The 22,478-nt window shown below is 48.5% G+C and overlaps 1 protein-coding gene across 1 annotated transcript; it reads left to right on the top strand.

The window, feature by feature from the left end:
- Positions 1-2,146: 2,146 nt before the first annotated feature.
- ATIC (5-aminoimidazole-4-carboxamide ribonucleotide formyltransferase/IMP cyclohydrolase) lies at positions 2,147-22,478 on the top strand. The gene is made up of 16 exons (XM_066553855.1): positions 2,147-2,251; positions 2,708-2,834; positions 3,977-4,053; positions 5,040-5,106; positions 7,403-7,491; positions 8,736-8,887; positions 9,010-9,166; positions 10,344-10,469; positions 10,564-10,671; positions 11,845-11,930; positions 13,034-13,123; positions 14,077-14,205; positions 15,471-15,563; positions 20,114-20,296; positions 21,547-21,702; positions 22,189-22,478. Exons 1-16 carry the CDS (start codon positions 2,230-2,232, stop codon positions 22,306-22,308), a joined length of 1,782 nt encoding a protein of 593 aa, XP_066409952.1. The 5' UTR covers positions 2,147-2,229; the 3' UTR covers positions 22,309-22,478.

The following is a 22,478-nucleotide window of genomic DNA, read 5'->3' as shown; positions in this document are numbered from 1 at the left end:
GCCATCCCCAAACCAGGAGATATCAATCACATCCAAATCCAGACACCCCTTCAGCACACAGCCAGAATGACCCTTCTTAGATGCAGAATCACAGAATGGTTTGGGTTGGAAGGGACCTTAAAGATCATCCAGTTCTAACCCCTTGCTATTGGCAGGGACATCTTCCACTATTCCAGCTTGCATCCAACCTGGCCTTGGACACTTCCAGGGATCCAGGGGCAGCCACAGCTTCCGTGGGCAGCCTGTGCCAGGGCATCACCACCCTCACAGGGAAGAATTTTTTCCCAATGTCCAATCTAACCCTGCTCTCTTTCACTTTGACCCCATCTCCCATTGTCCTGTCACTCCTGGCCCTTGTAAAGAGTCTCCACCTTTCTTGTCAGCTCCTTAGCACTGGAAGGCCACAATTAGGTCATCCCCAATCCTCTTCTTCCCCAGAACAAAGGATCCCAATTGTCCCAGCCTTTCCTCACAGCAGAGGTGCTCCATCCCTCAATCATATTGGTGACCTGCTCTGAAGTGTCCTTCCTGTGCTGGGACAGGGATTAAGCCCAAACCACCCCCTGCCACTCCTGCCCAAACAGAAACCTCATCTCAGGTGCCAAGGGACAACGAACTGCTGGACAGGCAATGGAGCCAATGCCATTATTGACCCTGATAATGTCCCTCCCACTGTTTGTCTGAAGGCAGCAGTGTCCCTGTCCTCGTGCACAGGCTGACAGGGCCACCAGGCACCCTGCTGGAATTCAGTTACTCTCCAATGTTGGATAAAAATGCAGTGCTCTGTCAAATTGTTCATTTGCCCATACATTTATCATCACCAAAGCCTGCCTCAGCTGTACTCTGTGCACAACTTTTATTCTCTCCAAGGTGTGTATTTTCATAATGATAGTGCTCTTAACAGTATATTTTACTTAACAGTATATTTTCATTTGGCCCCAGCCACCCTCCGAGCAGTAATTTATTGCTGCTTGTCACTAGCTGCTACTGAGAGTAATACACACACTGGGTTTACTCAGTATATTTGGTATTTCTGTCTTGACTCTTCCTCACACAGACAATACTGCCCAAGCCCAGAGACTCACAAATCACAACAGCCAAGTGTCTGGGCCTTCCAGCTGCACTTTGCCTTGTACCTCCCACCTTTTTGCCTGCAAGAGCTAAAAATTCCCATTTATCCCTTCTTTTGTAATGTGAGTGGAGAGCCTAGTGCAGCCTGAATGCTCTGGGAGCTGTAGGTGTGCAGTGAACCCCTCTGTGGCCGATGAAAATGTGACAGAAGTAGGCAGGGATGCCTTGGGGGCCTGCCCGTGCTGACATAATTCCCCACTCAATATTACCAGGTGGGGCCAGGGCTTGTGCTGCAAATTAACTGCAGAGCTCTCTATGTGCAGAGCACTGCTGTCCCAGTGCTGCAGCTAAACCCTGCAGGAGTGTACAGGGCACAGCAGAGATTTTAACCAGATAAAGCCAACATGTTCAGTCAGTGTCACCTGTGAACCACAGGGAAAACAAACAAAGCTCCTTTGCAAGGAGTATCAGGAAACTTGGAGGCCCACTGAGGGGAAAAAAGCTCCCCTTAGGGAGACAAATAGGAAATAAAGACAGAAAAGCATCATTTTGCTATTTGCAAATGATTTTTTACCTCAGACTTGGCAAACGAGTGTTTTGCCTCTGCCCGTGTGGAAGCTCTGCGAGAGGACTTTCCATAGATGAAACTCCTGTCAGCACTCCTGGAGAAAATTAATGGTCCTTACTGCATCACCTTCCACTGTGAAGAGGGATTGCCTCACCTGTGTACCAAGCTGGGTTTCCCAGCACCGAACATTCTGTATGTGTGTGTGTGTGTGTGCACATACATACAAGTACCTCTGTGTGGGGGCGGTGCACCCGTGTCAATGCACGCAGATATACGAGTGTCTGTGTGTCTCATGTCGTGCACACACACGCCCTGAGCACATGTGCAGCGGGAACACCCGCTTGCCCACACGTGGCCCACACAAGACCACGGAACATCCTCACCCTCCAGGGCGCCTCACCCCCAGGACACGCGTGTGTCCCAAAACACACACGCCCGCCACCCGACCCCGCCACCGCCGCCTCCCTCCATTCCCCGCCCCGCCCGGGCCGCCCCCTCCGCCTCCCGCCCCCGTGAGCCCAAATCCCGCCGGGCCGCCGCCGCTCGTCCTTTCCTTTCCTCCGCGCCCTCCTGCACCCACCGACGGCGCCATGGCCGCGCGGCAGCAGCTCGGTAACGCGGGGCGGGCGATGGCCGCGGGAGGGTGTCCCTGAGGGGTGTGGGGGGTGCCCTGCCGCCGCCGCAATGGCCGCCGGCTCGGCTGGGCTCGGCAGCGCGGCCCCGGAAGGCGCCTCAGCGCTGCTTCCCGCGCGGGGTGCCGAGGGCGGGCAGGCGGTGTTTGTTGGTGTCCCCGGGCCGGCCGTCCCTCGTTCCCGGTGCACGGCTCGGCGAAGGGAAGGCGCTGAGGCCATCGGGCCCGCACTCTGCGGCCGTGGCCTCCCTGAGGGGCGGCTTCTTCCCCTGAGGGGAACCGCGAGGCTCTGGTGCTGCTCCCCTTCCCCTCCCCAGGCACCTGGCACCGTGTAAACATTAAACTACCTAACTTGTAAAAGCTTTACTGGCTTAATCCTGCCGTTTTCTCTGTTCCTCCGTTAAAACTCAACCACTCGTGCTCTTCCCGCCTGCCAGCTTTACTCAGCGTCTCTGACAAGACCAACCTGGTGGAGTTTGCGAAGAGCCTGAACGCGCTCGGCCTGGGTTTAATTGCCTCCGGAGGAACGGCCAAGTCCCTGAGGGATGCTGGCTTGCCGGTCAGGTACACACACTCCCCTGTACATCACCGCCAAAAATGCTCTTTTAGGCCCTGAGGCTGCTTAAATTGTTTTCTCTGTGAACAAAGATGAGTGAAAACTGGTTTGAAAGAAGTCTTCCCTTCCAAAACAACAACAACCAAAAAAAAAAGAAAACCCTGCCCCAAAGCAAGCTTCAGAACCTTTGTGTCTACGTATCTGTTGGCTGAGGCAGATAACTGTGAGGAGCTTTTTGTTGGGATTCCTTGTGTGCCTTGAGCCAACTTTATTTCCATGGGACAATCAGTTATCTTGATGTTCATGATCTGCCCTGAGTGCTGCTCCTCACAGCCAGGTGAAAGCTGGTCCTGGGACAGCACTGATGTGTTAAGAATGTGTTGAAGCTCACTGGAGTTCACTGGTCACAAATAATTTTCCCAGCACAATTCACTTAATGAAGACAGAGCCTAAAGGCTCTGTGTTGCACATCCACCCTTGGAAAAAGGTCATGTACGGTCACTGGCTGTTTTAGCCCATGATTCTGGGGAAATTTGTTCTGGTTTCTTCCATGCTGTGATTAAAAAAAAAAACCAAACAAAACAGTTCTGGCCAAATAAAAATGGGGTTTAGTGCAGTGATGAAAAAAAAGTCAATTATTTGGTTCCCTTGTTTTTGCTCCCTGTGAACACAGTGGTTGGCATCTGGGACACATCAGCACAAATCTACATCACCTCCAGAGCTCACTGTTACCCAGCCCTTGGTTGTGTCTCTCCAACTTATTTCCTTGGCTGTGCTGTCAGTGACGCCTGGAGCAAAGCATGCTGACATTTCCTCTTCCCTCATTATTGTTATTACCACCCTAAACATTCACAAGGAGTGGTGAAACTCAGCTGGAAGGAAGAGCACCTCCACATGGCCTTCCATTTTCTCTGTAAACCATTCTGATTTGGGGTTTGCTTATCTTGGTGATTCCAGTGTGTTCAAGAAATAGCTGTACTGCTTAGTTGGGTGTGAGCCATGAACTCCATTTCCATCCATGGGAAAAGCAGTTGTTGACCCTTTGCCATAGGGGGCTTTTGTAGTGAAATCTATACATTTTCTTTGGTTTGGGTCATTCAGCCTCCAGATAAAGTCAGAATGGCACATGTGCTGTTTTCTTCTTGGGCAGAGATGTCTCAGACCTGACAGGCTTCCCTGAGATGCTGGGTGGGCGTGTGAAAACCCTTCATCCTGCAGTCCATGCTGGTAAGTTTCTGCTAATGCATCTTTCACTCTAAAAGAGGGCAGGGAGGGTGGGAAGGGGAGGTGACAGATGCCTTTTTAAGGGTTGTGTGGAAGAACCAAGTAACAGGAACAGATTTGCTCCAGGAGCAGAAGAGGTGAAAAGCCACGGGGTGGAGAGGTGCAGGGTGAGAGGCTGAATTAGCTCCTTGTTGCAATGCTGGCATCTCTACAGTTAGCAGAGCTCTCTCCCTGGGGCTATACGTAACAGAGCTTCTCTGTAAATGCCTCTGCAGAGTCAGCTGCACACAGTTTAACTGTGTGTGAGTCTGGTGTGCAGCACAAGGAACACAGCAGTGTGAGCTTTAGGGGTGATTCCTGCATGCTCTGATATTCTCTGACTCCTCTTCAGCAGGGAGGATCTCTGATATCTGCTCTGCCTGCACATTAATCCATCTGCTCTTCCCTCTCCTGTTGCTGTGCTTGAGGTACCTCAAGTGGAACCTGTTGCCCATTGTACTGAGGGCTGGAGACAATCTCCTGTGACCCTGAACGCAGGACTGCTGCTCCTCACACTGTGCCAGCCTGTCACCCTCATGTTTCTCTGAGTTCTAGACCCCATCAGCCACCTGCACTGCTCATCCTCTCTTGCTTCCCTTGCCTCATGGGGCAGATGCCCTTTTTCTCTCTCCTGAAGTCATTCATGATGGTTTCAGTGTTTGAAGGGTAGCAACTGAATGCTTAGAAAGTACATTGTTGAGGTTGCTGCTCAGTATTTGGAGTACTCTAAGATTTATCATTCCACCTGTTAGCATGAAATTTGAACAGCCAAAGACTGTAAAGTGGAATAAAAGAGCAGGGGCTGAAGGTGCTGTCTGAACTAAAATGAAAAAGTTAAGCTAGAAAGGCTCAGGACAAAAGCACAGTGTGAAGGGAGATGTTGCATTAAAAACCTGGTGGTTATTATTTAGTTATTTTTTTAATGAAGATGCATTGTTTTTTGCAACCAGGCATCTTGGCTCGCAATATTCCAGAAGATAATGCTGATATGAAGAAACAGGATTTCAGCCTTGTAAGGTAAATGTTGGGGGATGTGATGCAATCCATCAGTAACCAAAAATCAACAGCAGAGCCCAGTCAACACCAAGGAAGGGGAGCAGTAGGAATTGTGACCTCTGCACACCAGCAGATCTGCAGTCTCCTTTCTTTACCCTGGCAGGATGTGCTGTGTATTTAAAAACATAATTTTCTACAGGATCATCTTCTCCACTTGTAGTAAGAGAAAGCTGAAACAAGAAAGTTATCTTGTGGTCCACAGGGAACTCAGAGGTCTGAATTCCTGCTGGTTCCCTGGGAAATCTGACACGTTACACTCAGTCAGTGTAGGGCCATGTTACACGTGCTGCAGAGTTGAGTTCAGTACTTTTGAAGCTGGCTCATCTTCCCTCAGGTTGGTTCCACGTGTCTGATCAGATGGCAATTCCTGATTTTGAAATGCTTGCTTAGTAAATATACCCTTTGATATTTGCATAATGTTTACTGAGTTTCAACACATAAATAAAGAATAGACACGGAAAATGGGTCAGGAACACTGCGTTTGTTCAGACAGAAAACACACAGATAAGAGACAGAAAACTTCAACTTTGAGAGCCATCTTGGGAGCAAGTGAACTGCATCCAGAAGCTGAAGTAACAAAGTTTGTGCACTAATGTAGCAAAGTTTAGGGGTTTTTTTTCAGTTTTTGTTAGAATGTGTTTACTTAGTTCAGTCACGCAGAGCAGCTGGGGGCTGTATGTAACTAAGTGGCGTTAACATCCAACTACTGCTTGTGAATAACCAGTTGTACATCAGGGAGTAGCTCCTGGTTCAGAAGCAAATGGCTGAGTTGGACATAGCAAATTGTAGGTGTAGCCAGGGTGGGAGGTACAGTACGACTGTGGGCCAGAATGCATCTGGAGTTTTAAAATTACTTTCAGAAACTGATGGATGAATTTCTGGGCTGAATTTGAAAACCTGAAATTTAAAACGGCAGGAATCCTCTTAGAGGGCTCAGCAGTGGTGGCTCTTCAGAGCATGCTGCATATTAAAGCAGGCTCTGCTGAATTACAGGGGGAATAACGTGCCCTTACATCAGTGACTTATGGTGCACTTGCATCCAGACTGGTAATTTGGATTCAGGTTCTCTTGCAAAAAGCAGAAGTAGCTGATCCTCAGCAGGACTGCCTTTGCATAGTTGCATAAAATTTACATATCCAAGTCAGTGAAGGAAAGCCTGATATTGATTGTCTTGGTTTGCACAAATAAAAGCGTTAGCAGTGTTCAAGTCCACAGGTTCCTGATGGTTTGCAACAGGTCAGGAGCACGAATGGAACAGGGGGAAGGGGGCATCAGAAACACAAGCGGCAATAAAAGACATTGTAGGAAATTTAGAGACACGGGGAGTTCCCGCCATACTGGAAGCTTATCATCCCTTCTGCTGGAGTTCACAGGGAGTGGGAACAAAGGAATATTATGAGTTGGACACAAGGGTGCTCATCAAAGCAGTTCTGTGCCATGCTGAGCACGCCTTGGAGTTCTGTACCTTCATGTGCTCAGATCAAGAGAGTAAATTAATTCTCTTGGCTTAAAAACCCTGCTTGTGAAGGTCAGAACAAATCCCTCGTCTCAGTGCAGTTCCTGTGGCTCTGGTAGGATGGGACAGGCAAGTTATTACATCATGCTTGCTGGAATACAGACCTGCTTCTAGATCAGATGGAAAAACTAATTCCAGTAAGGTCCAGTCTTAGCTTGAGAGGGAAAAGTCGATTTTCTCCCCCACTTTCATGTGCTACAGAAGCTTTATGGCATTTGGGCTGCACACTCAGGTTTCATATATTGTTGGTATTTTAAAAGTCCAGAAGGTGACATGTAGGTCATTTTCTGCTCTTGGAAATGTTGTGGAAAATTAGATTGTACTTTGTTTGCAGTGGATCTTTCTTGGGTGCTTACACTCTTTGGAGAATTGGTGGATGCCCATTTTCAGTATTGCTGAGAGCTCATTTTGAAGTCCTTTGAAATGGCTCAGGTTGGGCACCAGAATAACTAAATGTTTATATTCAGGCACATGTATTTAAAAAAGCTCCTCCTTCAATCTGGTTGCTGCAAGCTGTGGCTCTGACATTGTTTGATACACAGAGTTCAGTTGAATGTTACAATGCACTGTACTATCACTTGCCCTTGGGCTGAGCATCACTCTTGGCCACAGCATTTTATGCTGGTCCCTGATCTGAGAGACAAGACCATGTAATCACTGGTGATATCTTGTGCTTGCCAAGCCCAGTTTGGCACTTGTATTTCTTGCTGAGTAACCCAGTTTTCCCCCCTCAATTCTCAGAGTTGTAGTGTGCAACCTGTACCCCTTTGTGAAGACCGTGTCTTCTCCTGGTGTGACTGTACAGGATGCAGTGGAAAAGATTGATATTGGTAAGTTGAAGGGACAGTAAAGAAGGGAAAGTCTGCTTTCCAGACAGACTATGCTTCTGAACTCTGAGTGGTCTCAGCTCTTGTCTTTTTGTTTGGTGTTTTTGCATACCTGTAAAGGGAGTCTGCTCAGGAGCTGCAAGGAGCAGGCTGAAGGCATAGTTGGGTAAGCCTCATTGCTTTTGAGCAGTTAAAGTGTCCATAACAGGCTGGCAAGGCATGCTGCATGGGGGGCAAGCCATGCACTGCCCTAAAGGAGGAGCCTGAGGGCTGTGCTAGGAAAGGCCAGGTGGACCATGCTTCCTGCTGAAACATGGGGAGCAGACTAAACCTCTTTTACAGCCTGACAGTGCAATAGAAATTTAAAAAAACATGAGCTTTGGAGAGCAGAGCTGAGCCACTGGAAGTGCTCTGAGGATGAGTGAGAACTTCACTGCAGGAAGCCATTAGAAGGGAAGGGGTTGGTCTGAGTATGTGGGAGAGTGCTCAGGACCTGAGCTGGGAAGCATGGACACCTGCTTTGGACATTAGCATGTTTTCTCCTGCTGCTAGTTATGAACCCCAAAGGCTTGCTGTGCCTTCACTGCAGCATCTCTGCTTGGCAGCCTGTGAACAGCACAGGCACAGTTCTGTGCCTTGTGCTGGGGTTGGGATTGGATTTTCTTGCAGTAGTTTAGTCCAAATGATGCCCAGCAGAGCTCTCTATTAAATGTTTTATGGAGTAATACTTGCTCTGCATGAAGCAATGCCAGCCTCTACTTTTCCTTTGCAGCAGCCTAGTATCTGGTATGATTTAAAGAGTTGCAATAGCAATGCACTCAGACCGCAGGGAGAAGCGTGGCATTTTATCTCACACAGAGGACCTGGGCAAGATTCATTATTATTTGCAGAGACATTTGGGAGCCTCTGTTGTGTGGCAGCGTGGAAGCAAATCTTTCTGCAGACCCAGTGTGCAGAGGAGGGTGGTTAAGCCATGTGTGGGGACAGCCATCTTCTTTTTCTTGCCCCAGTTGCTCATCACAGCCCACATTCTGGGTCTGCCAAGCCCAGTCAGTGTTGAGTCAAACCCACCAGCTTTGAGCATTCTGAAGAGCACTCTCACCCCTCTCTGTGCTGGAGGGAGGGGACACATTCATCTGGCACAGAGGAGCCATGGTGCACGTCCCTTCCTGTCCCTGCCTGGCCTCACCTGCTGATGGTGCTGTGTCCAGGAGGGAAGTGCTCCATGCCGTGCCCCTCTCTTGCAGGGGGAGTGGCCTTGCTTCGGGCAGCTGCCAAGAACCACGCCCGTGTGACAGTCCTGTGTGACCCTGCAGACTATGCTGCTGTAGCTAAAGAGATGGCAGCCTCCAGGGACAAAGACACTGCCATGGAAACCCGGCGGCTGCTGGCACTCAAGGTTGGTCACGCTTTCCTGCCCTGAAGGGCTCATGTACAAAGAGATTCTTTACCCCTTTAAACACCAAATCCTCTGTAAGGCGATGTTTCTGAGTTGACAGGTGTCCCCATTTGTGTCCCCAGGCCTTCACCCACACTGCTCAGTATGATGCAGCCATCTCTGACTACTTCAGGAAGGAGTACAGCAAGGGGGTGTCGCAGCTGCCCCTGAGGTACGGCATGAATCCTCACCAGAGTCCTGCACAGCTCTACACCACGAGCCCCAAACTGCCCCTGACAGGTGAGGCCTGGCCTCTGCTGGCCTGGAGGGAGCTCTGGGAGAGCTGGGAGTGGAGGTGCTTGGACAGGCCTTGGAAACTGAAACACCATCTTGTACCTTATTCCAGGGGATGGCCAGCAGTGTCATCACAGCTGCTTTATTACTGAGTGGCACTAACTTGGCAGTTCAAAGTTGAGCTGTATGGGACAGGAAAGCTGCTTTGTTGAGCCCCACAAGATCAATTGTAGCTCCCTGTTCTCTGTTGCAGTAGGATTGTGTGTCCAAGATGTTTTGAACAGATTTATGGTAGTGTACTTTCTACATGACATTAGATCCAGATTTTGCAAAGGAAAACCTCATTACCTCATTATCCTTTTAAGATGCTTTTCTACTTGCAAATTTCTTTGTTTATTATCTTCCCCAATTTTTTTTTGGTGTCACTATTTACTCTGCCTAGAAACCAAGCTGTTTTTCTCTGGTTTGAATTTGTTTTGTTCTTTTTTTGGTCTTTCTTTCTTTGATGGATTTGAGCAGAGGGGTTATTACCTTGGGTTTGTAGAATACTCGTTCCACTTGAAAATTTGGGACAGGTCTGGTGTATCTCTGTGCCATTTTACAAGGATGTGCCACTTGCCACAGCATTGTTGTAGTGAGGGAAAACCCTGTTTTGGAAGGAAAGTCTGGCTACTTTTGTTCTTGAAACTGCTTTCAATGTGTGCAGGATTGTCCTGCTGAAAAAGCAGGGAAGATTTGTGTTGCAGCATTTTCCCCATTTCAGCTCTGAGACCTCTTAGGAAGCTTTTCCATTCCTGCACTGGAGAGGTTGATTTGCTTGCAAGCCTGCCTCCTAGTATGGCAGCAGAGCAATGCTATGCTCACTCCTCCTGAATCTGGATTATTGTTGAGATGATCTTTTGTCCTCCAGTCTCCTGAAATGCTCACAGTGCTGCCATGTCAGTACAAGCAGTTCTTCTCTCAGGGCCAGAGCAAAACGTTTTGAGAGCAGACTTTTAAATGGCCTTTACTCTTGGTGTGGATTTCTGGGCACTCCACCAGTTGCTGAGGAGCCAGGGTCATTGAACAAGAACAGATTGTAGTGATTTGAGTGCTCTCTGGGGAAACCCTTTGTGCTGGCTCTCCAGGCTCTGGGGAGAGGCCTTTGCCTGCTCTAACACGTGTCCATGTGCTGTGTTTGCAGTGGTGAATGGCTCCCCGGGCTTCATCAACCTCTGCGATGCCCTCAACGCCTGGCAGCTGGTGAAGGAGCTCAAGCAGGCGCTGGGCATCCCGGCCGCCGCCTCCTTCAAGCACGTCAGCCCCGCAGGTAGGCTGGGCCCCGCTCCCCGCCCCCGGCCGTGTGGGCAGGCCCTGGGGCAGGCACGGGCAGCCCGAGTGCCCTGGCTCGTGTTTCCCACTAGGTGCTGCTGTTGGAGTTCCGCTCAGCGAGGAGGAGGCCCAAGTGTGCATGGTGCACGACTTGCACAAGAGCCTGACGCCCCTGGCCTCTGCCTACGCCCGCAGCAGAGGTGAGGGTTCCAAAGAAGCACAGCAAACCTGAGCAGCATCCTCAGCTCTTGCCCTGCTCCTCCCTGTGCACCACACTCCTTCTCCAGAGGGGCTTTCTCCATAAGGGTCTTCCTGACTGCCTATCAGAAGTTGCTTTCCAAGAGAGCAGCCCTTGTATACAGTTTCAAAGCACTTTAGATTCTGTTCCTTGGTAAAGATAAAAGACCTGTAAGAAGATGTATTTTTAAATTTGAATTTGTACATACACACACATATGTATGTATATATATGGGGCTTTGGCTAAAGGACCTGGATAAACAGCAGTGCTGGTAGCACACTCAACATTGGGCTGCTCAGGAATATTTAACTTGAGTAGAGATGTTTCTGTCTAGTATTTGATGGGTTTTTTAAAATGCTTTTGTACTGCAGAGCTCACCATAAAAAGCTAAAAAAAGTAAACAAAACCAGCTTCATTTGTTTAGCTGAGATACTTTGCTATGTCTCTCATTTTCCATGGCATTCCTAGAAACTCTGCAGAGATTACAAAAAACAAGGCAGACTTGATAAGGAGCACGTTGGCTTGGGTTCATTTTTCACAGACCACCTTTGAATGTTGCTCTCACAAAACCATTGCATGATTGCTAGAAAAATAAACCCTTAGAATGGCAGGGACAGAAGAAGTGACCTTGCTGAGTAGTGGAGCATTTGTGATGGGAGTTGATTTCACCTTAGCTATGCCATTAAATAGAAAATACTTATTTTAAAACAGAAGAAGAAAAAATTTGCCACATTTCTGGATCTGCTTTCTTGCAGGAAAAGCCAGGTGGGAGCATAGCCATCTAAAAGCTTTCCTCTTTTTCCAACTGTCTCCCATCTAAAATCTTTCTGTGTGATCCTTGCCTCTCCTTGTCCTCCTGCCACCAAGGGTACAGCTGGAGGTAGTCATTACAGAGTTAGAGCTTTGACAGAGGCAGTGAAGAAGGAAGAATATCTGAACTATGGGAATATATAAAGGTCCATGTGTTTGAGGTAGGATTTTTCATCCTTGTTGCTTTTATGGCCTCTTTTTTTGGTTATTTTTGCTGTGGGATTAAATTCTTAGTTCTCACAGCAATTGACTGGACTGTAGGAGTGGAGAGTTTTCTTTGTCAGGTGCTGAAGTTTGACAAATGAATAAAATGAGGATTTTTCAGGTGCTGATCGGATGTCCTCCTTTGGTGACTTCATTGCCCTGTCTGATGTCTGTGATGTGGCTACTGCCAAGATCATCTCCAGAGAGGTCAGTGACAGCAGCACATCATTCCAGGCTATCCAGGAGAATCATTTCAGATGCAGCCATTGCTTTGTGACAGCCTTTTTGCTGGAAATTGACCCATTTTACCAGGAGGAATTTTACTGGGCCATTTGTGTCATCCTCTGAGCTGGAGTGCAGAATTTACACCAGTCTTTTGATGTTTGTTTTTTTCCCTACCAATTATCACCTGGCTGTGTGCTGGAGCCTGTGAAACAGCAGAGCTGGCAATGCTGCTTTCCAGGAGATGATTGCAAACCTCTGGAAAGAAGCCCTGCTTAAGCTGTCACAAATGTCTGGCTGAGCAGCTGTCAGGGCAGAAAAGAAGGGCTGGAATGCTGATGGCCAGCCCCTTGCCCAAGGCAGGAATTTGGAAATAGGTTGCTACCTGCCACTTACATGCAGCTCAGCCACTTCCCAGGCTGTGCTTTTTCCTTAGAATCACAGAATCTTTTAGGTTTGGAGCAGCCTGCCCTAGTCCTTGTCCACAACAGGAGGATGGAGTGAGGTGGCCTTTTCCAAACCAAACCATTCTGTGATTTTATGATGCCAAACAAATGAAAGAGCGTATTCAGCTGGTTTGTGAGGGGAACTTTTGGTACAGTGCTGCTGAAAATGAAAAAAACCTCACCCACACTGTAAGGCACAAATGTGCAAGTTGTGTGTTGCTTCATGGCACTGATGAATGTAAACTCTCAGTTTCCATGCTCTTAACAGCTCTTTTTCCAGGGTTTTTGCCTCCTCAGGAGTGACACCCTTGAAATAAGGATTTATTGGATTTTAAGCCACGTTTACTGTTAGGGCTGAGAAGTGGAATGTCATGGTCAAGCTGTCAAGGATATTAATTATTAGCTCCATTCTGATTAGAGGGATGTGAGGTATTTTTTACTAACTTTGCCAAGAGCTCACAGTGCTCTGCTGCTTTGTGTTTCCAGCACCTAAGCCCATACTGTAACAGTGCTTTTGCTGTTGTAGGATACACACAGACCCCAAGAGAGGTGTGTCTTCAGTACAGGAAATGGCTGGTGCAGCTTTAGCTTAGCCCCTGTTTGATTTCTTCCCCTGTGGAAGCTGAAATCTCTGTGTTGCAGGTGTCTGATGGCGTGGTGGCTCCTGGCTATGAGGAAGAAGCTCTCAAAATCCTTTCCAAAAAGAAGAATGGTGCTTACTGTGTCCTCCAGGTTTGTACCCCTGCTCCAGCCAGGGATGAAGCTGGAAGCACAGACACTTTGGGCCTTAGATGATGCAGCTTCACATGCTGCAGCCAGCATGCTTGTCAAGCAGTATTAATATTCTGTGCTCCAGTCAGTGTCAGGTTGCCTTCCTGGTTCCTGCAGTGATTGTTGGGACTCCAAAATCACCCACATTTGGTGAACATGACTCATGGATCACAGATTGCTGTCAGGTCCTATTTCTGCTGCCTCTGAGAGACAAATGAGCAGAGAACTTCACTATAGCATCACAAAAACAAAATCCAAGCCTTAGCTGAGGTTGCAATTGTAGCATAGCTGTCAGGGGAGTTGGAGAAGATGGCTCAGGAGCTTCAGGCAAGAAGGAATGGAATTGCAGACAGTCTTGGCAACTGATTACCTCCTGGAATTCAATTAACTTCTCAAGGATGAGGTCATTGGTGAAGCCTGTATCTTCAGGGCTGAAGGCAGAGCAATGCTAAGGAAAGTTGGTCTGAAACATTTCAGTGGATTAGGAAAACCACATAAAGCATGTGCACCCTCCTATTTAGAGCTGGTCACCTTAGTCTGGGTTGTTTCCTGTCTGAAACCTCAGCTAGGGCTCCCAAAATTCTGAGTAAGGCCATGCATGGGTGCACCAGAGTGCAGTGTCACAGCTCCAGTTAACCTGATCCCTGGGCTGGTGTAAATTAATAATTGTGCTTCCAGCTGGGATGGAGATGTGCCCCAGGAGTGCAGCTCTGGAAAGAATCACATTCACTGTTCTTGGATGCCACAGAGGGCTGGGAGTTGTAGCTTGAGGCATGTAGGAAGCAGCTCCAAATACTCCTGCCTTCCTCTGGAAGGCTCTGTGTGCATGTGCATGTTTTTCCCCTTGGTGTGAAGACTGGGAGAGTGTAGGTTTTGGTGTAAAAGTGCTTTATTGGGCTGCCTTTGGCCTTCAGATGGATCCCCACTACGAGCCCGATGACCTGGAGGTCCGGACCCTCTATGGCCTGAACCTGATGCAGAAGAGGAACAACGCGGTCATCGACCGCTCGCTGTTCAAGAACATTGTCACCAAGAACAAAAACGTGAGTGAGGGGATAAATCAGCTTAAAGACACGTGCAGTGAATGAGCTGCTGTGCCTTCATCAGGGAATTTACCACTGGGCAATTTCAAGAGCTCCTAAATTATTTTAATGAGGTTTAACTGGCTCTTAGTAAACAATGCGGCAGACTTTCTGGACCTAATATACTTGAGTAAATCAAGATAGCTTTCCTTTGTTTTGATTCCTTGGATAAATAAGAGGAGCTGGACTTTTCCCATTATCTCAGGCTACCACAATATTTGTAAATACTCTTTGTAAACAAGAAGCTACCATGTGCAATTTTTTATGGTGAGACAGCCATGTGCTAAGGATCCGTCACAGCTCCTGACTCATTGTTTACCTCACCCTTTTGTGCCAAACTCTGGCCTGGCTGCAATTGCTCAGCAATTAGAGCCCACATCACCAGAAAGTTCTCAGTGATTTCTTTGTCTCTGTTTTTTTTAATGAGAATGAGATCAGACATTAATGAGCACACAATTAGTCATGGGCTCAGAAGCAAGTTCAGATATTGAGGTAATAAAAATCGCTTTCCTAAATTAGGAATGGAACTTAAAAATAATACAGATTTTGAGAGCTGTTCTAATTGTTGTGGTCCTGTTTTCTGCCTGTGAGCACATCTGATGACAATAAATGCAGAGTAGTTTTCAGGCTGAAGGCCAGTGATGTGTGGTGGTGTTCACAGGGGTCTCAGGACAAGGGAAGAGATGAGAATCTTGACTCCGTGTTTCAGATGGCTGATTATTTTTTTATGATACATATTATATTAAAAGAAAAATATATATCAAAACTGTACTAAAGAAATAGAAGAAAGAATTTCATCAGAAGGCTTGAAAAGAATAGAAAGAATAGAATGATAATAAAATCTTGTGACTGCTCACAGCCTCAACACAGGTGGCTGTCATAGGTCATCAAGTAAAAACAATTCACATGCTGGGTAAACAATTCTCCAGATCACATTCCAAAGCAGCAAAACATGGAGAATCTGAAGCTTCTCAGCTTCTCAAGAGAAAAGATCTTAATGAAAAGATTTTTCATAAAATATGTCCATGAAAGTGATGGAACCCACTGAGATTGAGTCTTACCCTGAGAATTGGAAGACCAATCACATTTGAGTTTTAATCCAAACAAAATTAGCTGGTAATTGACCAAATCAGGGTGTTCCTAGCTGCCTTGTTTTCCCTGGGTGTGGTTCAGTGGCTGTGCTGGCTGGGCTGTCAGGGCTTGCTGACAGGGGTGCTCTGTTCCAGCTGCCCGAGGCCGCTGTGCGGGACCTGATCGTGGCCAGCATCGCTGTCAAGTACACCCAGTCCAACTCGGTCTGCTACGCCAAGGATGGCCAGGTAGGAGCTGCAGCAGGGCTTCCCCACCCCCTGCCCACAGGAAAACCCTCCTGCACCTGGGGAGCTGCTGAGCAGGGCCAGAGCAGCTGCCCTGTGCAGAACAGTTGCTTCTCAAGAAGCTGCTTCAAAACCTTGCTGCTGTTTTTTCATGGTCATGGCAGGGCTGGCTCTTTTGTTGGTGGGGTTGGAAAAGCTCTTTTGGGCTTCTGCACTGTGGCTTTAAGTCATTTCTTTCTGGCTACTCTCTTCTTTCACATCATTTTTCTCAGGGAGTGTTGTAACCTATGTAGAGCCATACAGTAGGTTTCCCAGTAGGTTTCTCAGCTGGGTTCTGACTGCCCAAATGCTTCTTTGTTTTCACTTTTTCCTTAGAAAGATGGTATGTGCTTTCTTCTTTTCATCCCTCTGGGGTAATAAAAATCTTCTGTTCTCCCTGATTGTGTTTTTTTAAAAAGCTGATGATGGATGTTGGAATTTATAGGGGCATTATCAAATGTGTAATTGAGATTATGAATCATATGGTCACACAGTGGTTTTGGGCTAGAAAGGACCTTAAAGCTCATCCCATTCCACCCCCTGCCACAGGCATGGACACCTTCCACTGTCCCAGGTTGCTCCAAGCCCTATCCAGCTTGGCCTGGAACATTTATAGGAATGGGGCAGCCACAGCTTCTCTGGTCAGCCTGTGCCAGAGCCTCCCCACCCTCACAGGGAAGAATTTCTTTCTAATACCTAACCTAACCTTCTCCTCTTTCAGTTTGAATCTTGAATTTAAAAAAAAGTCAGTTCTTTCCAAGTCATCACCAGGTGTTCAGCCTAAATAATTTCTCTAAAAATTGGTGTAAAGGTATTGAAAGTTGTATTGTTACCCAGCAGATCATTCTTGTAATGGTGCTGTTTAGCTGGCTCTTTGCTCTCCATGGAAGTTTTTCAGTAGGCCTGGATTAGTACAGAAGAAAAATACACAGAATCTTTTTGAGCTTTGGTACATCATAAATCAGCAAAATGGATGAAAGAGTGAAGCCTACAGGTAGAGACTGAGACTGAGCTGCAGTGCTCTCCCTGCACTGGCACTGATGTGTGTTTGTCAGGCTGTTGGTACAGCCTGAAAAGGCTGCAGTGCTGGTTCACAGGACTTCCTGGGGTCCTGTGCTCTGTGGTTCCTCAGAAGATGTCTCTGGAGATCCAGCATTTGTCTTTTATTCTGCTTTATGTTGGGTTTCTTCTTTTTCACTTTTAAATGATTCTCTGCACTCAGCAGTGTTAGATCTCATAGCCCCAGAACAAAGGTGTCCCTGTCTTTGCTCATTTCCCCTCATCACAGCAGCAATTTCCAATTTCCCCAGTGCTTTTGCAAGTCTGGTGCTGCAGCTGCACCAGAGGATGTGTGGTAATGGATGTACCATATGGAAGGGAGCAGGGACAGGGAATCCCTGGGCAGGCAGAGATTCAGCTGGCTGGGCTGCAGAGGGGGCTTGCAGATTTTCATGTGGAAAGCACCTTCCACATTGCTGCTCTTCATCTGCTCCTCCAGGGCCTGGTTTGGGCTACATGAGCCAAGCCTGGGAGGTCCAGCTTGCTTTCAGTCCCATTGCTTTTGGTTTTCCAGGAGCTATTTCAGCCTCACAGCATCCCTAAGAAATGGGGATGCCTTGGAAAACTCTGGTGTATGAGACATCAGCCCCTCCAGCAAGGTAGCTGTGTTAGTACATTGCAGCCAAGTGTGGAGTGGGAAGCATTTCTGGAGCTGAGTGTCACTTCATGTGCAGGAAGCCAGCTGCCACTAATTGCAATAAACACTTGCACTTGTTCTGGCTGCCTTTCAGCTTGTACCACGTTGATTTACACTTGCTTTGATGACACCATCATGTTTTGAATTAGCAATTTAAAGTTATTCTTCCTTTATTCTCTGTACACTAGCATTAAACAAACCTGGTAATTTACCTTATGCTTTCCCAGTGACTTCCCTGTTTTGTTTGTCTTCCCAATGGTCAAGTCCTTTATTAGATTTTTATATTTCCAAGTGTCTTTAGGGTTTTTGTTTTCATTCATTATCCAGGGTAAGTCTGAGTAAACCCAGACCAGCCTGGATCATTTTGCAAGAATCCTTTGGGCATTATCCATCTCATCCACTCTGTGCTGTTGCACAGCATTCCAGCTGTGGAGTGTGTTTGATTCTCCTATGAACCAAAGTGTTTCTAGTCAAGTAATTCTTAATTTTCACCCAATCTTTTTTCTATTAAGTGATAGATTTATTTTTTTTTCTACTCACCCTGTGCTGCTGTCTCCTTTCACTGCTCACACTTAATAGGCTCTGCTTAAGCACTTTTGGATTCCCAGGAGATTAGGCTCTGAAAGAAACATAATTAATTTTTGTGTAGGAAAGGGGGGGAATGGCTCCTTAGTGGAGGATTTTGAGGTTTTGGCTGTGCTTTTGTGAGGGGGAAGGGCACCATGTGGGGCAGGGAGTGATGAGGTGTAGGAAGAAGGATTTTATAAAGTGAAAAAGGCAGGGAATAGGTACAGGCCAGTGTGAGGGGAGATGCAGGTACAAGTATAGAGGTTGTGTTATTAAGCAGAAAAGCTAAAACCTACTGATTTCTCTTCTTTAGACCAGAAATTCCAGGCTGGATTGAGGAAATCTTCCCCAGCAGTGTTCCATCAAAACCTGTGCTTTTAAAAAAGGCAAAACAATGGCTTGAACCAGTGTTACAGATAAAAACCTCTGCAGATGTGGGGATGCTTGTGAGGAATTTACAGGCTGCATCCCTTTGATCAACTGAAGTACAAAGTCTCTGCCATTTTGGAGTTGTTGAATACAAGCCAAAATTTAGTTACTGATCTCTTGATAAAATTTAGGTCACAAAAAAAGTGAGATACTTTGAGTGGTTCACAGAGGAAAGGAAAATGCTCTTTTAGAAAGGTTCTGGGATGCTGACAGGTAGCAGCAGTTATTCCTGCTCATTCCATCACAGCAGTGCCAGGCACAGCTCACAAGGACCTGATGAAGACTGAGACACAATTCTGGCTGGGAAAGGACACAGGACATCCCAAGCCTTAGACACCTGGGGATGTTTCATGGTATTTTGGCCCCTGCTAGCAGCAGTCAGTCTGGGCTACGCTCCAGCATCTGCAGCCCAACTAAAAACGCCTGCCTTAGGCTGGCCTTGCTGGTCCCACTCTGCAGGGCTGAGCAGCAGTTCCTGGTGGGCTGTGGGACAGGGCCAGCTCTCTCCTTGGTGCAGGGAGGGAGGATGAACCTCTGTGGAAGTGAGAACACACCTGTGTGCAGCTGCTCTCGAGCTCCTTTGGCTCCAGGGTCCCTTGGAAGTGGAAGTGGGTGGGTTGAGAGCAGAGGTTGGACATCAGCAGCATTTGTCAGGGGCAAGGTGCCACTGAACTGTAAGGAACTTTGTGTCTGTTCAGTGTTTGTGGTACCACCAATGTCCCTGTGGGTTTATTACACACTGGTGACTTCAGTTATGGCTGAGCAGATATATCTGATAGCAGCCCAAGCCTCCCAAGCCTTTCATTTGCTCCTTGGGGGAACAGGATCCAGCAGAATGTTTTATGGTTCTGGTAAGAGGTGAAGTCAGTGTCTTGATGAATGGGAAGACAAATGAGTCATTCCTTTGAGGGCAGCCTGCAGCTTATGGCTTTACCATCTGTCCCAGGCTGAGCTGGGAACTCTGAGGCACTGGCCAGCACCTCAAGCCTCAGCACTGTCCCTGGAGAACAGTCTGGGGAACAGCTCAGCTGTGGCTGAGCAGGAAATGATGGGAGAGACTTGTTTCCTGTCAGATCTCCAGAGTGGAATGGCAGGAGTTCTCCATAGGAAGCAGGACCCACAGGATGGACAGAAGGTCTGACATCCCTGGTGAGGATGTCTGGCTGCAGGAGTTGAGCCAGTGCTGTATTTTCATAGCAGCTTCCTTGAGATAAAACCACTGTGTAGATTTTGCTTATCTGTCAGAGATCAAGCACAAGTGCTGTTAAATAGGGTTAGCAGCAGCCATTTCAAAAAGCCTGGATTCTGGCAGATGGCAGCACAGGAGAAGTGTGGTACCTCCAGGGCCTTGAGAATCCATGGATGTAATAGTGCCACTGACCAGCATTCCTGAGTGAGCAGTGGGTTTACTTCCTTAGCAGCCTTGCCACACAAACTGCACCTCTCAGCTGATGTGGTTAAGCTGTGTGTGCCTAACTCAGCAGAGAGATGATGGTGTTTGTGTGACCTGGGCTCAGGCATTAACATTCTGACCAGAAGAGGCAGGAAGCCATAATTGTGTCACTCTCCTGAGGTTAAAGCTTTGACTCTGATGGCTGGGGCTGTGTTATTTAGAAGGGTGAAAGCACATCAGTGTTTGTGATATTTGAACATGAGCGTGACTGTCAGCTCCAAAGAGCTGGAGAAGTTAGCGGTGCCGACAGCTGGCCCTGTAACCAACTCACAGGATCAGGAACGCAGGCATTCCCCCACTCATCACCTACACCTTCCCCGCTCGGGGCAGCTGCAGCTGTGGCTCTGACCTGTGCGTGCTGTGCTGCAGGTGATCGGGATCGGCGCGGGGCAGCAGTCCCGCATCCACTGCACGCGCCTGGCCGGGGACAAGGCCAACAACTGGTGGCTGCGGCACCACCCGCGCGTGCTGGCCATGAGGTTCAAGGCCGGCGTCAAGAGGGCCGAGATCTCCAACGCCATCGACCAGTACGTCACCGACACCATCGGAGAGGTGAGGGCAGCACAGCTCCTGCCACGCCAGCCCTTGTGCGGGTTGTACCTGCTGTGGGTTGGAATGGGTGACTCCAGGGCTGGGGCATCCTGGGCCCAGGGTGGTGACCCATCCCCCAAGGTCATTTACTGCATCCTGGGCCCAGGGTGGTGATCCATCCCCCAAGGTCATTTACTGCATCCCAGGCCCAGGGTGGTGATCCATCCCCCAAGGTCATTTACTGCATCCTGGGCCCAGGGTGGTGATCCATCCCCCAAGGTCATTTACTGCATCCCGGGCCCAGGGTGGTGATCCATCCCCCAAGGTCATTTACTGCATCCCAGGCCCAGGGTGGTGATCCATCCCCCAAGGTCATTTACTGCATCCCGGGCCCAGGGTGGTGATCCATCCCCCAAGGTCATTTACTGCATCCCAGGCACAGGGTGGTGATCCATCCCCCAAGGTCATTTACTGCATCCCAGGCCCAGGGTGGTGATCCATCCCCCAAGGTCATTTACTGCATCCCGGGCCCATGTGGTGATCCATCCCCCAAGGTCATTTACTGCATCCTGGGCACAGGGTGGTGACCCATCCCCCAAGGTCATTTACTGCACCCACAGCCTGCCCTGTGCCTCACTGAGCACCTTGGCTTCACCTCCTGCTTCTTCCCAGCAGTGAGGATGGGTTAAAGCTCCAGCTGATGTTCCAGTTCTCCCTGGCCTGTCCGTGGCTCCTCCTCACACAGAGCTGTTTGTTTGTGTGGCACTTTGGATTCTCAGAATCCAGATTCTGACCTTCCCGTTACGGGCCATAGTGATACCACAAAATACTATGTCCTTTTTAAGTATCAAAAGCCAAGAGCTGGATTAGGGACCTTGTGAATCACCTTGTGAGCAGTTGCTTGTTTAAAGGGGTAAGAACTGGATCAGTTGCTGTTTCAGAAGGTGAATCATAAACTGAGCTGCTGTTAAGTCATCTACCAGATGCCTGCTGGCATTCATGGAGCAGCACACTGCAGGCAGAGCATCTTGGAATTCAGGAGGGAGAGAAGGAATCCCTCAGGTCCTGTGGTGAGGAGAGGGAAGGAGTTAAAAGGATGCAGAAATAACTGATGGTGGTAATGTGTTTAAACCCTGTGATATGAAGTTCCCAGCAGCAGAGTCATGGAGCAGAAATCCTGGGATCAGAGGGAGGCCATCACTCATCCCCCTGGCAGGGAACAGGGGGGGAGCTGTGTGCTCTGGGGCTGAGCTGGCTTCTCGTGCCTGCAGGATGAGGACCTGGTGAAGTGGCAGGCCCTGTTTGAAGAGGTGCCCAAGCAGCTGACAGAAGCAGAGAAGAAGCAGTGGATTGCCAAGCTCTCTGCTGTGTCCCTCAGCTCCGATGCCTTCTTCCCTTTTAGGGATAACGTCGACAGAGCCAAGCGGGTAAGGCTGTGCCAGGGCCAGGGGGCTGGGTTGGCTCCAGGGGGCTGGGGTGGCTCTAGGAAGCTGGGGTTGGCTCCAGGGGAATGGCTGTGCAGCCCAAGCTTGTCCTTTTCATTCTGTGTGCACTGCTGAGCAAAATCCCTGCACTAGGATAGCAGATCCTGGGAAGGATGTTCCTGGTGCTCACAGCTCTCACATGGACAGTAATTATCCAGTCATTGCTCAGTTTGTTGATTGGGATGAATAGAGGATTAAAGTTTATTAAACTGTTTAGGAATATCAAGCCAAGACCTGTCGCTTCCAGAGGAACCATTTTAGGTTCTCTCTGAGCAGCAGAGGGAACTTCCTGCTCCCTTAAGGAGCATCTCTGGGACTGGAAGGCTTTGTTCAGTGGGATGTGGATGAAGGATTGGGACTGCCAGCTCCTCCTGAGGGGGATTTTGTGTTTCCACCCTCTGATCTTTGCCCTGCTCCCTGTGTGTGCAGAGTGGAGTGCAGTTCATTGCCGCCCCGTCGGGCTCGGCTGCCGACGACGTCGTGATCGAGGCCTGCAACGAGCTGGGGATCACCCTCATCCACACCAATCTCCGTCTGTTCCACCACTGAGCCCTCTGGGCACAGCCTCACCAGCAGCCACGTGGCACTGCTGTCACTGGGAGGCTCCTGCAGCCTGGCAAGAAGCCTTTCCCCATGTTCAGGGAGAAGGAAGAGGTACAAGTTGGCTTCCAGTGTAGAAAATCCGTATCTTTTGCAAATAAACATACAGTTGTTAGCTA

Source organism: Molothrus aeneus, chromosome 7 (assembly GCF_037042795.1).
Source record: "Molothrus aeneus isolate 106 chromosome 7, BPBGC_Maene_1.0, whole genome shotgun sequence".
In the NCBI taxonomy this organism is placed as follows: Eukaryota; Metazoa; Chordata; class Aves; order Passeriformes; family Icteridae; genus Molothrus; species Molothrus aeneus.
The sequence above is the reverse complement of the archived record's forward strand: the minus strand, read 5'-3'. Positions and strand labels throughout refer to the sequence as shown.

What these genes read in the sequence shown, in the direction of transcription:
- ATIC (XM_066553855.1), top strand. Translation starts at nt 2,230, where the DNA reads ATGGCCGCGCGGCAGCAGCTCG. An exon ending in TGCCTACGCCCGCAGCAGAG is followed by an intron (nt 10,672 to 11,844) that starts GTGAGGGTTCCA and finishes AGGATTTTTCAG; the next exon opens with GTGCTGATCGGATGTCCTCC. An exon ending in GTGCTTACTGTGTCCTCCAG is followed by an intron (nt 13,124 to 14,076) that starts GTTTGTACCCCT and finishes TTTGGCCTTCAG; the next exon opens with ATGGATCCCCACTACGAGCC.